The 14,395-nt window shown below is 37.3% G+C and overlaps 1 protein-coding gene across 1 annotated transcript in view; it reads left to right on the top strand.

Annotated features, from left to right (window-relative positions):
- LOC140230145 (coatomer subunit alpha-like) overlaps positions 1–2,833 on the top strand; it is a 42,874-nt gene extending 40,041 nt beyond the window's left edge. Inside the window, 2 exon segments of the mRNA XM_072310335.1 lie at positions 16–128; positions 1,033–2,833. Of these exon segments, the coding sequence (XP_072166436.1) occupies positions 16–128; positions 1,033–1,174 (255 nt within the window). The 3' untranslated portion in view covers positions 1,175–2,833.
- The last annotated feature ends 11,562 nt before the right edge of the window (positions 2,834–14,395 follow it).

Raw genomic sequence — 14,395 nt, 5'->3', positions numbered from 1 at the left:
CTGCATGTTACACAGACTCGTAAGATCCTGCAGGCCTGTGAGAAGAACCCAACAGATGCACACAAGCTCAACTATGACGAACACAATCCATTTGACATCTGTGCAGCCTCCTACAAGCCTATCTACAGGTGAGTGAAGTCGATGCCTAGATTTTCATTGTCTTTATCATCATCATTGTCACATTATAACATCATCATCACTACCATCATTATATTACCATCATCATCGTCATTTTCGCGTGTAGTCAATTTTATTACTGTCGTCATCATCGTCATCATCATTGTCACATCATAACTTCATCATCGCTATGTCACCATCACCATCGTCATCATCCGTAACATCTTCATCACATCACCATCGTCATCAAGATTCTTATCATTATTATCATCATTGTCACATCATAACATCACCATCACTGCCATCATTATATTACCATTATCATCGTCATCATCCGTAACATCTTCATCACATCACCATCATCATCTATTCGTATCATTATCATCATCATCATAGTCATCAAGATTATTCTCTTCATCATTGTCATCATCGTAGTCAGGGTCATCATTGTTGTCATTATCTCTGAGAGTAAGATTATCATTGTTTTTAATACAGTTGACTTCATCACTTGTACATATTATGTACATTATACTTTCACCACAACTCTTAATTATTCTGAACAAGTCAAAATGTGCTTCAATTCAATCAGGTCCTTTAATGTAATGTCTCCTGTTGTGGAATAATGTCTTGACTGTAAAAAAAAATTGTTCTGAGTATTTGTATTCGAAAGGATGTGTTACAATGAAAATTTACAATCGATAAGCCCAAGTAAAAAAACAATAAATAATTTTTCAAAAAATAACAGAATAAAACATAAAACAGTTTTAGGACCTACAGTTGGTCTGTCCTCAACAGTCACACTTCTTCCACTGTAAGTAAAGAAGTATCCTGAAGTAAGTTCCATTGATGCCATTGATCTATGATGTTCGCAATATTCTGTGCATTGCACTTTAATTTGTGTGTATTCTCCTGCAGAGGAAAGCCTGTGGAGAAGTGTCCACTCAGCGGTGCGTGTTACTTGCCCCAGTACAAAGGCGAGGTCTGCCGCGTGACCCAAGTCACGGAGATCGGGCGCGACAGCATCGGACTCCGGATCAGCCCCCTCCAGTTCCGGTAGAACCATCAGGCCGCACCTGGGTCCATTCGCAGGACTCCCGACCCACTTCTATCCAGTTGAACACACACTTTTACCTCTCCTGTCTGTTGCGACTTGTGATGAGATCTCTTTCTCCATTTCTTCTGTTAAGTTGTCTGCAAAGTTTGTGCACACTGGTGCATTTTGATGCTAACCTTGACGACTCGCATCTGTTCAAATCCCATAACAGAATTTTGAGATGATCACACATATTCTTTCCGCACAACCAAAGGAAACCACTGGAGCAGATTCTCTTTCTCACAATCAGATATAACTCAGTTCAGGATGTTATACTTCAGGCTGTCTTGTTTCTGACTATTCAAAACTGACAACGGAAATATCAAGCAGTCAACATACAAAATGAAATGTCAAATAGGCATTTCTCTTTATTTCTGTGAACCAAATACATGCTAACATAGAACAGGCATAGTGGGTACTTTTGTTGCTAAGAGATTATTGACTAGTTGTCTGTTTATTGATTTGTGGGTTTTTTTTTCTGACTTGACAAAATAATTGTTCCAATCTCCTTTGTGCAGAGTGCAGTATCCTTTATTGCAAAATGGTGTAAGATAGATGGAAATGTATAGCAGCTCACTAGCACAGAGGATAGTGAAGTGGAAGTATATCTGGCAGAAAGACTGTTAAAAACGTGTGGGTTTTTTTAAGTTCATTTCCCCCTTTTTTTTTTCTGCATGCTGGTATCTGATCATTCCTTGATCATTATCAATCTATGTTATTCCACAATGTTTAGAGAATGGCCGAATTTCAGTGTTTGCAAACAGCTGTATAACATGATACAACCACTGGTGCAGCAGTTGTTGATTCTTCTTTCTTCTTTTTCCATCTTTTTGGGGTCTTTTCTTTTGTTTTTTTTTTTTTTTTTTAATCAAAACCATTTCCACGCCTCCTCTGCTTTACCTGTTAATGATATGCAGAAGAATGTTCTATATTCATTATCTACAAGGACCAGACAAATATGCTTGGATGACATACAAAAGAATGCTTAAATACCACAAGAAATTTACAGGGCAAGAAATTAATGACTATACACATTTTCGATTATTGAGAATCAAGTGATTGGTATCTTGTTTAACGGGAAGGGTGTTACAAGTTAGTATGCCCAGCTCATGTGATAGAAGTGAATCTAAATTTTAAAAAGTCCAACTTGATACAACCATTTTACTTTACAAGCTGTCTTGAGACTTAGCTGAGCAATGACTTTGCTACTTGAATATTTATCATATGAAATATATCTGTGTGTAAATAGACAATATTTAGTTCCCTTTTTTTTTTTTTTTTTTCTTCAGGATTTTGGAAATCCTTGCCTCCAAATTTCCAAGGGTTATATTCACAATATGGTGAAGGCAGATTAATATTGAGAGTCATTCCACACCTTTGGCTAGATGTATAGAATGTTAGCTACTCTTTGAGTTGAAGTATTGTTACCCAATTTGCGCATAAATGTTTGCAACTTATCATGTTGTTAAATACATAGATGAGATGTTACTTTGTACTTGTATTGGTATTAATACATGTATGTAGTCAAAATTACACAATGAATGATGAAGAATCTTGTGCTTTTAATACTTAAGTTCTTTGAATGGGACTATGTCTCAGACTGAAACAATTATATGCTATGATATGTGCAAAGAAAACATGGCTTGTTACGTCTCATTCATTTACCAACGTACAGAGTAAATGCTTGTCTTCATCAACTCATTGTCATTCGGGTGGCAAGACCTCATAATTCAAAATCTTAAGTTTTCAGGAGAGTTGGGGATTTATTTTAACTTTTTTTTTTTTCAAAATATCATCAGTGTTGGTATGAAATTATATCGAAATATTGTTTTTGATCATATTAATGATAAATGACGTGTCCTAAAACTCCAATCAGTATTTTCAATATTCACAATTACGTTAGGAGGCTGTTTATATATAAAAATATGCCAATTGAGATAAAAGTTCTTATCACACCAGTGACGATATGCAGTATTACAAGATCAATATAACCCACTTCGTTACAGAGTGTAGCAGCAACAAATACTCTGGTCAAAGGAATACATTATATTCAGCTAGTCAAATCCGCAGATTTTGATAGAACCTTTCTACAAAAACAGTCTGTGCTCTTCATGAAATTGTTTATCCTCATTCACAATAATTATAGTAGCTATTCTTGCAGACACTGTAACACTTTATTGACAAAAGCCTTGTAGGCATGTTCAAACTGTGGGAAATTTGAAGATCTCATTTGAATCCAGTTAAAAAGAGTGGAATGTAAGAAAGGCTATGTATACATATTTCCATCACAGCCAGACTGGCAGCACTCCATAGAATGAGAAAGGGGCAGGAGACAGACAGGACTGTGGAACTCTTGCTAAGCAGCATGGCAGCTTGGAGGCTCTTTTCTGAGATGGGGGGAAAAATGAGATGAAAAGGAGATTTGTAATATGATTTCGGTTTGAAAAAGGACGCAGAAAATAGTATTAACAAATACATTTGTATAATCATTTGAATGACCAAAGTGAATGGATCCAAATGGTGGTGATAATCATGAAAATGATAAATTAAAGGGAACGCAAACCCAAAGAGCAATGTGGATTGAGTAAAAGCATTAACATTAATAGAACACATCAGTGAAAGTTTGAGTAAAATCGGACGATCGATGCAAAAGTTATGAATTTTTAAAGTTTTGGTGTTGGAACTGCTGGATGAGGAGACTACTAGGGGTTATGACGTATGAGTGGACAACAATATAAAGAAAATATAAAAGGAATTCCACAAAAAATCACTTTTATAGCAAAATGAAAGAGTACTTGACTAACCACTTTCAGAAAGCAGGGGGAATAAGTGAAGGGTTTGTTTGCAAAAACCGATAAGTCCATTTTTGAAGATTTTGAAGTACGCTTTCTGTCATAATGTACAAAATAATACCTTTTAAATGATGCATTGGTCACTACATATAAAGGTATATTTTTGAAGTTATGGTCAAAAGAAGCAAACATTTTCTTATTATTCTCTTTATATTTCTTGACCTTTAATCGCAAATATCTCCATTTGGCAAATATGGACTTATCGGTTTTTGCAAACAAACTCTTCAGTGCTACCCCTAACATATGTCAGTATCAAGTTGATGGAATGTGTAATTTTCATGAAAAATGAATTTCTGTTGAATTCCCTGTATATTTTCTTCATGTTGTAGTCCTCTCATACGTCATAACCTCTAGTAGTCTCCTTACCCAGCAGTTCCAACCCCAAAACTTTAAAAATTCATAACTTTTGCATCGATTGTCCGATTTTCCTCAAACTTTCACTGATAGTGTTCTACGAATGTTACTGCTTTCACTCAATCCACAATGCTCTTTGGGTTCACGTTCCCTTTAATGATGGTAGTGTTAAAATGATGATGATGATGATGATGATACTTCATTACTACTTCTACTTCTACTTCTACTACTACTATTTACAATAATAATAATGATAATTAGATACTTGTAACAATCATGATAAAATATATCATCATCATTGCAATTATTCATTTCATTTTTTTTTCCACAACAACTTTCACATCAACTTAACTAAATTGTTACCAATATATTTATGGTTGTTTCATCAATTCATATCCATAAGATTAATAGTGATATACTTGACTGAGAAAACAAATCACAGTAAACGTCCCAATTGTATACAATACGGTAATTTCCCCTCATGTTTCATACAAATGTCCTGTAATAGTGTCATAATTCTATGTCCATTATAATGTTGTAACATGATTTTAATTATGTTTGGCAGTATAATACTTACTCAAGAATACTCAAGAACATGATAAGTACATTCTACAGTAATCATTATACCTGACTTCATAGTCCCTGTAGTGACCTGGTTTCCAGGGGGCGTGGTCAGATCATCTTCGGCACGATTTGCATGAAAAATGACAAAAAAAAAAAAAGGACAGTATTACAGGGAGAAGGTAATATCAATCTTCTGCTAAGAGTCCAACATTTTCATTGCAAGATTAACACTCTATGCCAGAGAACAAAGAACTCCAACTCTGTGACAGGGTGAGCTAATATCAAAAAGTTAAAAAGGAAGTAACTGACACTGAAGACATACTATGATTGTACGTGTGTGCGTGTGTGAGTCTGTTAAGTTTGATCCATTTCCCGCTCAAATCTATGTAATGCTAGTCAAGTAAAATCGAAAATGAGAAAATTGCAGCCAACAAGGGAGTGGAGCGTGAAGACTTGACCGAAGTAACTGTATTAATGTTTGAAAAGCGAGTTATAAAATCCCATTTATTGTCAAATTGCGAGGAAAAGAAATAATAGGAAAATAAAACAAAACAAACTTAGAACAAACACAATTTAAATAACCACACTGACACGACGTACACACACACACATACACACACACACACACACATTTGAAGTCAAACACATCTACATTAGCCATGATTCTTGTCAGCTAAATAAGATCATGGGGGGGGGGGGGGCACTTTAGGGCTTACGTTTGGGGCCCATTACAGGATAAAATAACTGGCTTCGGTCGTGTTTTCTGATATGTACACCAAAAGGAACAATATCCACCAATATTTGTCTATGACCCCCTTTGGCTGAGTAAAATGCATATGGGGGGGGGGTCCCTTTTTGTGGCCCCTAGGCTTACGGTACGCGATACCACTTGCCAGTAATTTATTTCATTGACCCATCCTAATATGATGAGACCATCAAACTTTGTGACCCTTTTCGGCTGAACAAATATTCTGGGCCCCCTGTCTATGATGACGCAATGCGCGATCCGCGTTCAACGTAGCCTTTTGTCAAGGCCATCTCGGCTGTATGGTGTGAGCTCGCTTTGCTAGCCTGTTACAGCGAGAGCAGGCTTACCGGATGAAGTTTTGATAAGAAATGTAGTGCCCTCTCCGTCTCCAAACGCATTTCTTCCACGCACCATCACTTCGTACGACGTGTCGGCTCGAAGGTCTCTAATCACGTATTCGACGGGCGATGTACCGCCGTCTTCGAGCTCGACGACCTGCTCGTACCATGAAGGGACCACCCCGGAGTTCTCCTGATGAAGACAAGAGGTTTAAAATGGTACCCGGACGATAAGCAACGATCAAACAAAGTGGCTGATGTTCGACAATTTTAAACCACTGATCTCTACTCCTTATAGAGATCAGTGTGTCGAACGCACTTTTTTTTCTTTTCCTTTTTTTTTTTAAATTGTCTGATTGTAGTTTCTTTGTTTGTTTGTTTGTTTTGTTTGTTTCCGGTAATTTTGAGTTTCTCATGAAAGTCTTTTTTTTTTTTGCCTTTTCTTTCCCTCGTTTTTGTTAGGATTCTGCAATTGTACAGATGCTAACATTATGCTGTATACCCCTGAAAAAAAAAAAAAAACAAACTCAAACTTCTATTATATAAATTTATTTCTTCTGTCATGGGCTGTTGTCAAGAATTATTGTCTTGCACTAAATGATTTTTTGCACAAAATCAAAAGGAAGGACTCCCCCAACTGCACATTCTGTCAGAGATTGCCAGAAACTGTTATTCACATATTTATTGAATGTCATCACGTAAAAAAAAAGTTTGGGATGAGATAATTAATGTAATAAATCAAAACACTAAGAAAAATTATAACCCTTCCGTTTTTGAAAAAAATTTTCGGGTTTAAAGATGACAAATTTATAACTCATATTTTCCTTATCTTTAAATATTATATTTATTTGTGTAAATTCAGAGGTAACCAACCCTCATTTCAAGGATTTAAGGTGTATCTATAAACATGTAAAGAACTTGAGTATCGCATTGCTAATAAGAATGGAAAATTTGCACTTCATTTCCGTAAATGGAGATTTGATATAATTATTATGATGTAAAGGTACGTTGTTGCGGTGAGCCCTCTGAATTTAGCATATTGAAGCGATATATTGTTAATAACACTGTCATAATATGCGCCAATCTGTGGTGCCAGTGGCAGTGGGTGTGGGCCCCTTTGAGCTTTTGGGGGTATCTACATATAAAATGGTTTAGCCATTTGATATATATACATGTTCTTATATATGCTGTTAATTGTCTCATGTGGAATCTGGTGGGTTCTCCTGAGGGCGTCCTAAGGGCGACTTGATGCTCTCTATTATTTCTTAAGGCTGTTTTTCAAATAATGTACCATTGTATATGTACAACTCTCTTATTGACTCTGTTCTATGCTGCTTTGCTTTATTTTTTTACAACTTTTTGTTATTATCATTTATTATTAGTAGTATTTTTATTATCTCGAATTTTGTTGTGATGTTTTTGTTATCCTCTTAACTTGATCAATAAAAACTCAATGAAAAAAAAAAGAATTATTGTCTTTTCAATGCCGAAATATGCCCTGTGAAAAAGAAAATGCACTTGTTCTTATCAATCAAATTCAGAAATACACGCGCACACACACACACGCACAAACACAAACTCATACAATAAAAAGTACCGAACGCATTTTGAAAATCATTTATCCTTCAAGTGGGTGTAGTACGAGAAGTATTGAAAACATTTTGACTATGTGTATATTTACCGTTTAGTTTAGCAAATTGACTGCGATTAGACATGCATGGTCCTGTGTATGCGTTTCACTAGGCTTTACATTACTTACGCGTGATGTAGTATGTTCCCGTATTGCTATGACAAAAGAGTCCACCTTAAGAGGCATGCGGTAGGGCGTGCCGATATTTGGATTCAGGACCAGTTTGTAGGCGTGTCTGCGAGATCCTGTCGTTGGACTCAAGAACTTAGGCTTTTTTGGTCGACCTAGAGACGTCGTCACAGAGAAACGAGTTATTCATATAAATATGCGATCCAGCTATCGAAACAACGGTTACAGCTCGTTATTCCGAAGGTTCGCTATTCCGAAGGCTCTGTAGTCCGAAGATTCATTATTCCGAAGGTTCGTTATTCCGAATTTAATTTTCGGATTCACGAATCTTCGGAATAACGAACCTTCAGAATAACGCCACAAATGTTCGGATTAACGAACCCTTTTTCATTTTCGGATTAACGAACCTCTATGTATAGGGAATTAGTGTGTTTCGGATTAACGAACCTTTGGAATAATGAACCTTTGGAATAGCGAACCTTCGGAAGAACGAACAGCACCCGAAACAACAATAGCAATAAACAAAATTGCAAGTTGCTATAACACAGGGCGATCCTCATGTAGGCCTATTTCTTCCATGATGATTAACTCTTAACTTGGTCCCTGCGGGGGGGGGGGGCATGTGAAAAGTGTTATCCCAAAACGAGCTAACTCTTAAAGTTGCCAGATATTTGTGATTAAAGCTATACTAAACACACACACACACACACACACACACACACACACACAAAGAAAATGATAAGAAAATACAAGAATGTGGATACTCTTAATCATTACTTGTAGAATATTCTCTGTTATGTCACAAGTGAGATATTACTCGAAAGGTTTAATTTAGCTCTGTCTGATAATGGGCTTACTTTGAAATGTTTAAAAATGGCGCTTAGTTCATTTTGCAATAAAACTCTTTATGTCGTCAATAGAACGGCAGAGGCGCGTTTCAAGTTCTGTAAACTTTTCATAGTCACTTGTCATCGTACTTCTGCCCCAACTGCACTCGTGTATAATAATCATGAAAGCGATTCGTGAGAATGGTAATTATACTAGAAGGCCCATCATGCCTAAAGTAGTAGGCCTAATCATTAATTGGTCTACTGCCCCTGTAGTCACCTGTTATTTCGGTGCTGGCTGTAACAGCGCCAATTGCGTTCCGAGCTGAACAGACGTAGTTGGAGTACTCCGTGGGATTCACGTCAACAATAACCAGGTACCTGTGCAACGAAAAACAAACAAACAAATCGAAAAACAAACAAACAAACAAGCAAACCAGAAAAACCCGAAATCAAACATAACACAACATGAAAAAAAAAACCACGACAACAACAAAACGCTCTTCTTTGACGTGGTGTGTGTGTGTGGAAGGGGGGGGGGGGGGGGGGTCAGTAGGGTCCAGAGATGCAATACACTATTTTCATGCAATGAGAAAATGTGGCAAAAACGTCTATCATGAATAGTCATTAACTTTCATAGTTAATTTGTCTTAAAAAAAAAATGTTAGTGTACAAAATTTCAGGACATTGTTGTGGGGCATTGGGCATAGTTAATACTCCCTTCTCCTACGTTGGAAACTTCCTGCTATGGTTTGGCTTTACACTATTCAATGATCAATGTCCTGAGAGTCGGTTTTCGATAAACTAATAAAAGGGATCGAGACTGATTGAGTCAATAATGATGATTATGAGAACTAGATTAAAAGTGACAATAACGTGAACAATCGCTTCTACTTTGTCAACATACGATGTTTTAATTTATAGAAGCCATTTCGATATATCATTTCTATTTTGTTTGTTTTGTAATCACGAATACGCCGCTTCAAGGTAAAAGAAAACAAAAAAAAAATCAAATATTTCAAATACAATACATGTATCAAGGAAATCGAAAGAGAACGCTCACCAATTAACTGTTATGAAAGTCAAAACAAGCTTTGATCTCATATCTTTACCGAGAAGACATCGGAATGAATTTGCGAATCATCGCATAAACAAAAATTTACCTTCCATTGGAGACGAGTTTACCGTCATCACGTGACCATTGGAATTCTGGAGCCGGAACGCCATCGGCTTCACAAGATATCCTGATATAGCTGCCTAGTCCCACGTGTATTGCTCCAGGGAGAGGTTTTATTCTTGGCACGTCTGGATTGAAGAGGTAATAGCAATATACGACAAGGAAAATGAAAAATGATTAAGGACAATATTTTTCTAACGTTTTCTCTCATTTTTGTTTTTGTCTTTATTTTGTTTTGTTTTGTTTGTTTTTTTTTTGTTTTTTTTTTGTTTTGTTTGTTTTGTTTTGTTTTTTTTTTTTTTGGGGGGGGGGGCTGGTTTTGTAATTGCTGTTTTTTAATGATATTATAAACTTATGTACAATAAGAGACTCATAGACTTCTACCAACCTTTAATGATTTGCTGGCTAGCTTTCGTCCACTCTTGTGGACCTCTCCTAAATCTCCTATTGTACGAGCCCCCAAACTGATGAAAGTTTTCTGCATCAGGCCTATGAATGTATCTGAAGTGAATGATTGCCAGACTTCTGGGCTTTTATACCAGAATAGGTATAACGAATGATACGCATTTGATGGTTGGCATCATGTAATTTAACCTACGGGGGAGGGGGAGGGGGGGGGGGGTGGGGGAGGCGTCTGTCGCTGAGTGCTGTTGCATTACCCATTTTTTAATGCACTTTACGAAGAATATACGTCTAAATTCACAAGTTGACATACGCATGTTTATTAACGTATTAGACGAGATGTATAAACTTGAATATGATTATTATTATATGCACCACATTAAAGATATTCTGTTTTCAGTGAAATAATGTTGAATGTACATATTTGTTTGCTTGTTTTTAATGTTGTAAAGGGACCCCTTTTAAAATCAGCCTAGCTTTGGCTGAAAGGGCAATCCTTCCCATGAGTGGAGAATGAAATTATATAAAAATAAAATAAAGACTTCCTGTTTTACAATCAAACTTTCTGTTCTGATATACACAAATAGGTATTACTAAAGGCATCAACTTGACAACATTGTACCTATAGTCATCATAATCTGTTATTTAATATGTTCAGTCCGGAATTGAATGAGTCAATGATGAAGCTTACATCTCACGGTAAGACGGACCGTCATGTCGACACTCCCATACCCGTTGGAAGCACGGCAGGTGTACAGTCCTTCGTCCTCGACCGTCACATTTCCGATAACCAATCGCATTCCCCGTATCGTATCTCCCCTTGAAATCCGTGCGCGCGAGGCGGCGTCACTTCCAACCAATGAGGTCCACGCAACCTCAGGAGGCGGAAACGCAGTTGCTAGGCAGTCTAGTAACGCTGGCGCTGATTCGTCGACGGAGATTTCAATTGATAGGCGCGTCTTCCCTTCATTAACTGTTTCGACAAGCACTGTCTTGTTGTTGATAAGGACCGCTTTGATGATAGGTACACCTTGGATGAAGTATAAGGGATTTTTAAAGAGGCTGGAATTAACACTTTTGACTAACACCTCCATTTGCATATCATTTGCATATTAAACAGGAGCTGTTCGTCAATATCAAATCAAAGTACACTGAAATATAATGATAATAGAGGGACTCTTATGAATATGACCGCAATACCATGCAATAGTTTGAATAACGAAGATTACCCTGATAATTAATTCAACTCCCTTATTAATGCCATCAGATTCAATATGTTTTTGATATTACATAAAGACAGGTATAGATAGCTAGACAGATGACTATGCGTAGATAAACCACGGGTAATGAGGTTACTAGTACAGAAAATAGATGAAGATAGATAGATAGATAGATAGATAAATAGATAGATAGATAGATAGATAGATGGATGGATGAATATAGATAGATAGATAGATAGATAGATAGATAGATAGATAGATAGATAGATAGATGGATGGATGAATATAGATAGATAGATAGATAGATAGATAGATGGATGAATATAGATAGATAGATAGATAGATAGATAGATAGATAGATAGATGGATGGATGAATATAGATAGATAGATAGATAGATAGATAGATGGATGGATGAATATAGATAGATACTTAGTAGATAATAGATAGATAGATAGATAGATGGATAGATAGATAGATAGATAGATAGATAGAGGGATAGATAGATAGATAGATAGATAGATAGAGATAGAAATATTTATTTCCAGGTATAAATAGAAAAAGAGAGAAAGAAAAATATAATGGACGAGGAATAGCTATATCACAAACAAGAGAGAAAAGGCTGCGGGGACAGTATCACGAGAGATCGAGACTCGCTATCTTACACTCACGTCCTATTTGCAACACGACGGTCTTGGTGGCCTCCGGTGATGTATTGACTTGACAGAGGTAGTTCCCTGCGTCACGTGACCTCACGGATGAGATGTGGAGGTCAAAGGTCGTGAGGTCGTCTCCGAGAATTCTGATACGGGGGTCTTGTGTAAATGAGATAACTGCATCATTAGAGGGAGAGGGAGAGAGAAACAGATTACACAAAAGTAAAGATATGAGACATAATACAATGATTGAGACTCATTTGTGGGTACAAGGATTTGTCGAGGAACTTATACTTAAATTGAATACAAAAATATGTCAGTGTAGCCTATGTGACGTTATTCTGATCAGGGTGCCATATAGGCCTACGTTGTATTCAGTGGCGGATCGGGGGGGGGGGGGGAGCGCACCGGGCGAGAGCCCCTCTTTATTTTTGTTTGTTTGTTTGTTTGTTTGTTTGTTTGTTTGTTTCTATTAAAGCGAAAGAAAAAAGGGGGCGCGTGCACCCCCCCCCCCTTAATTTTGTAAAGGTGCCTCCCCTTTACGGAATTCCTGGATCCGCCCCTGATATTCGAGTTCAGGGCAAGGAAATCCCTGGATGAAACCTCCTCAAAGTCTTTGTGGGACAATGAGTGTTATTGTTGCTGTTGTTGTTGTCGTCGTCATTGTCGTCGTTGTTGTTGTTGCTGATGTTGTGTTGTTAGTGTTGTTGTTCTAAATTCAGAGTTCAATGTACATTGTTTGCTTTTTACTGACAAAGCGGGGTCTCCAAAGACTCCTTCAAGTTTATGTTACATGCCAGTTTACACATTAAGAGCTAGCTTCCAAAAAGGCGCTAAATCCATTGAAGATTATGAATTTAGCGACTTTTGAGAATAAGCTCTTCATGACCACTCTACAACGACACCTCTTTATCCCCGGGAGGTCTTGATACAGTGCACTCCCGTTATAACGAAATGCTCGGGACCGGCAGTTTTCTTTCGTTATAACAAAATTTCGTTATAACCGAACAAATACAATATATAACGAAAACAAGGAAACCACGCATATATATCATATTCTGTTTGCTGAATACTCGTCATTCACTGGAAAGCTATGTGAAATGGGAAGGGATTATTTTATTACAATATTAAACGCAAGTTCCCCTCAGAAACTGTGCATGACACAAGGAGCGAACACACAGTGATGTGAAGCATTCGCCCGTGCAGAGACACTACAAATGCTTTTTCCGCTAGGTATTTTCGAAAGCAATTCGCATTTCGTTATAACGGAGCAAATTTCTTTTGTTTTTCTTTGTCAGTGGCGCTCGGAAAACACTTCGTTATATCGAAAATTTCGTTATAACCGTGTTCGTTATAAGCGAATTTTGTACCATAGGCTTTAATGGTGTTAATTTTGGGACCAGAAGTTTTACTTCGTTATAACGAAATTTCGTTATAACCGTGTTCGTTGTAACGGGAGTGCACTGTATAATTTTTATATACCAGATCAGGTCAATGAGTTCCCATGTCCGAAGGCAATTTCTTTGTATAGGCCCTACCTGTCGGTCCTTCCAGTTTGATCCACGTCACTTTGTGACCCGCAGACCCGTTGGCCAGCCTGCATGACATTGTGACGTCATCACCCACGTAAACAGTTTTCACCTCCCTCTCCGTGCCTAGAAAAACAGATCCCTCTACGGCCGAGAGGAGTGAGGAAAAGGATGAGATTAATGTTGTAGAATTCAAAAGCAGAAACAGAAAAGAAAAAAAAAAAGAATGAGTCGACTGCAGCTAACATATTCCACTCTCCCGTGCATGGCTAGACAAGCTAGACAAGCAAAAGACACACAGAAATTATGAAATCATCAGGTTATCTCCATACAGTTAAAAAAAAAAAAATAACACCTATTAATTGATTTGGATTGATTTGCCGAAAGGTCAGACTAATTAGGCCTATAGGGGTCCAGAATGCTCAATATAAACAACTCATAACCGGCTCTAACACGAAACTTAAATCAAGCTTCCCACAGCTAGGACAGGATTGTAGTAGATGGTATCTAACGTAGATGGTAACGTTTTGTTGTACTCTTCAAGGTTGCATCGTTTCCTGTGTTAAACTGGACAGCAGAGGAAGACGTATGCGTGTGTCGTGCTACCTCGAATAATGAAGCACTTGATTTATTGTTTACTTCGCAATGTTACCGACGATGACTTCTGGAGATAGTAAAGAGGACAAGTTGCAGAATTTTTATGAAGTCCATTTTGTGTTCATGACATCTTTACACGACCAACGACGAGAAGTTATAACGA

The sequence above is a fragment of the Diadema setosum genome, chromosome 6 (genome assembly GCF_964275005.1).
Source record: "Diadema setosum chromosome 6, eeDiaSeto1, whole genome shotgun sequence".
NCBI classification, from domain to species: Eukaryota; Metazoa; Echinodermata; class Echinoidea; order Diadematoida; family Diadematidae; genus Diadema; species Diadema setosum.
The sequence above is the reverse complement of the archived record's forward strand: the minus strand, read 5'-3'. Positions and strand labels throughout refer to the sequence as shown.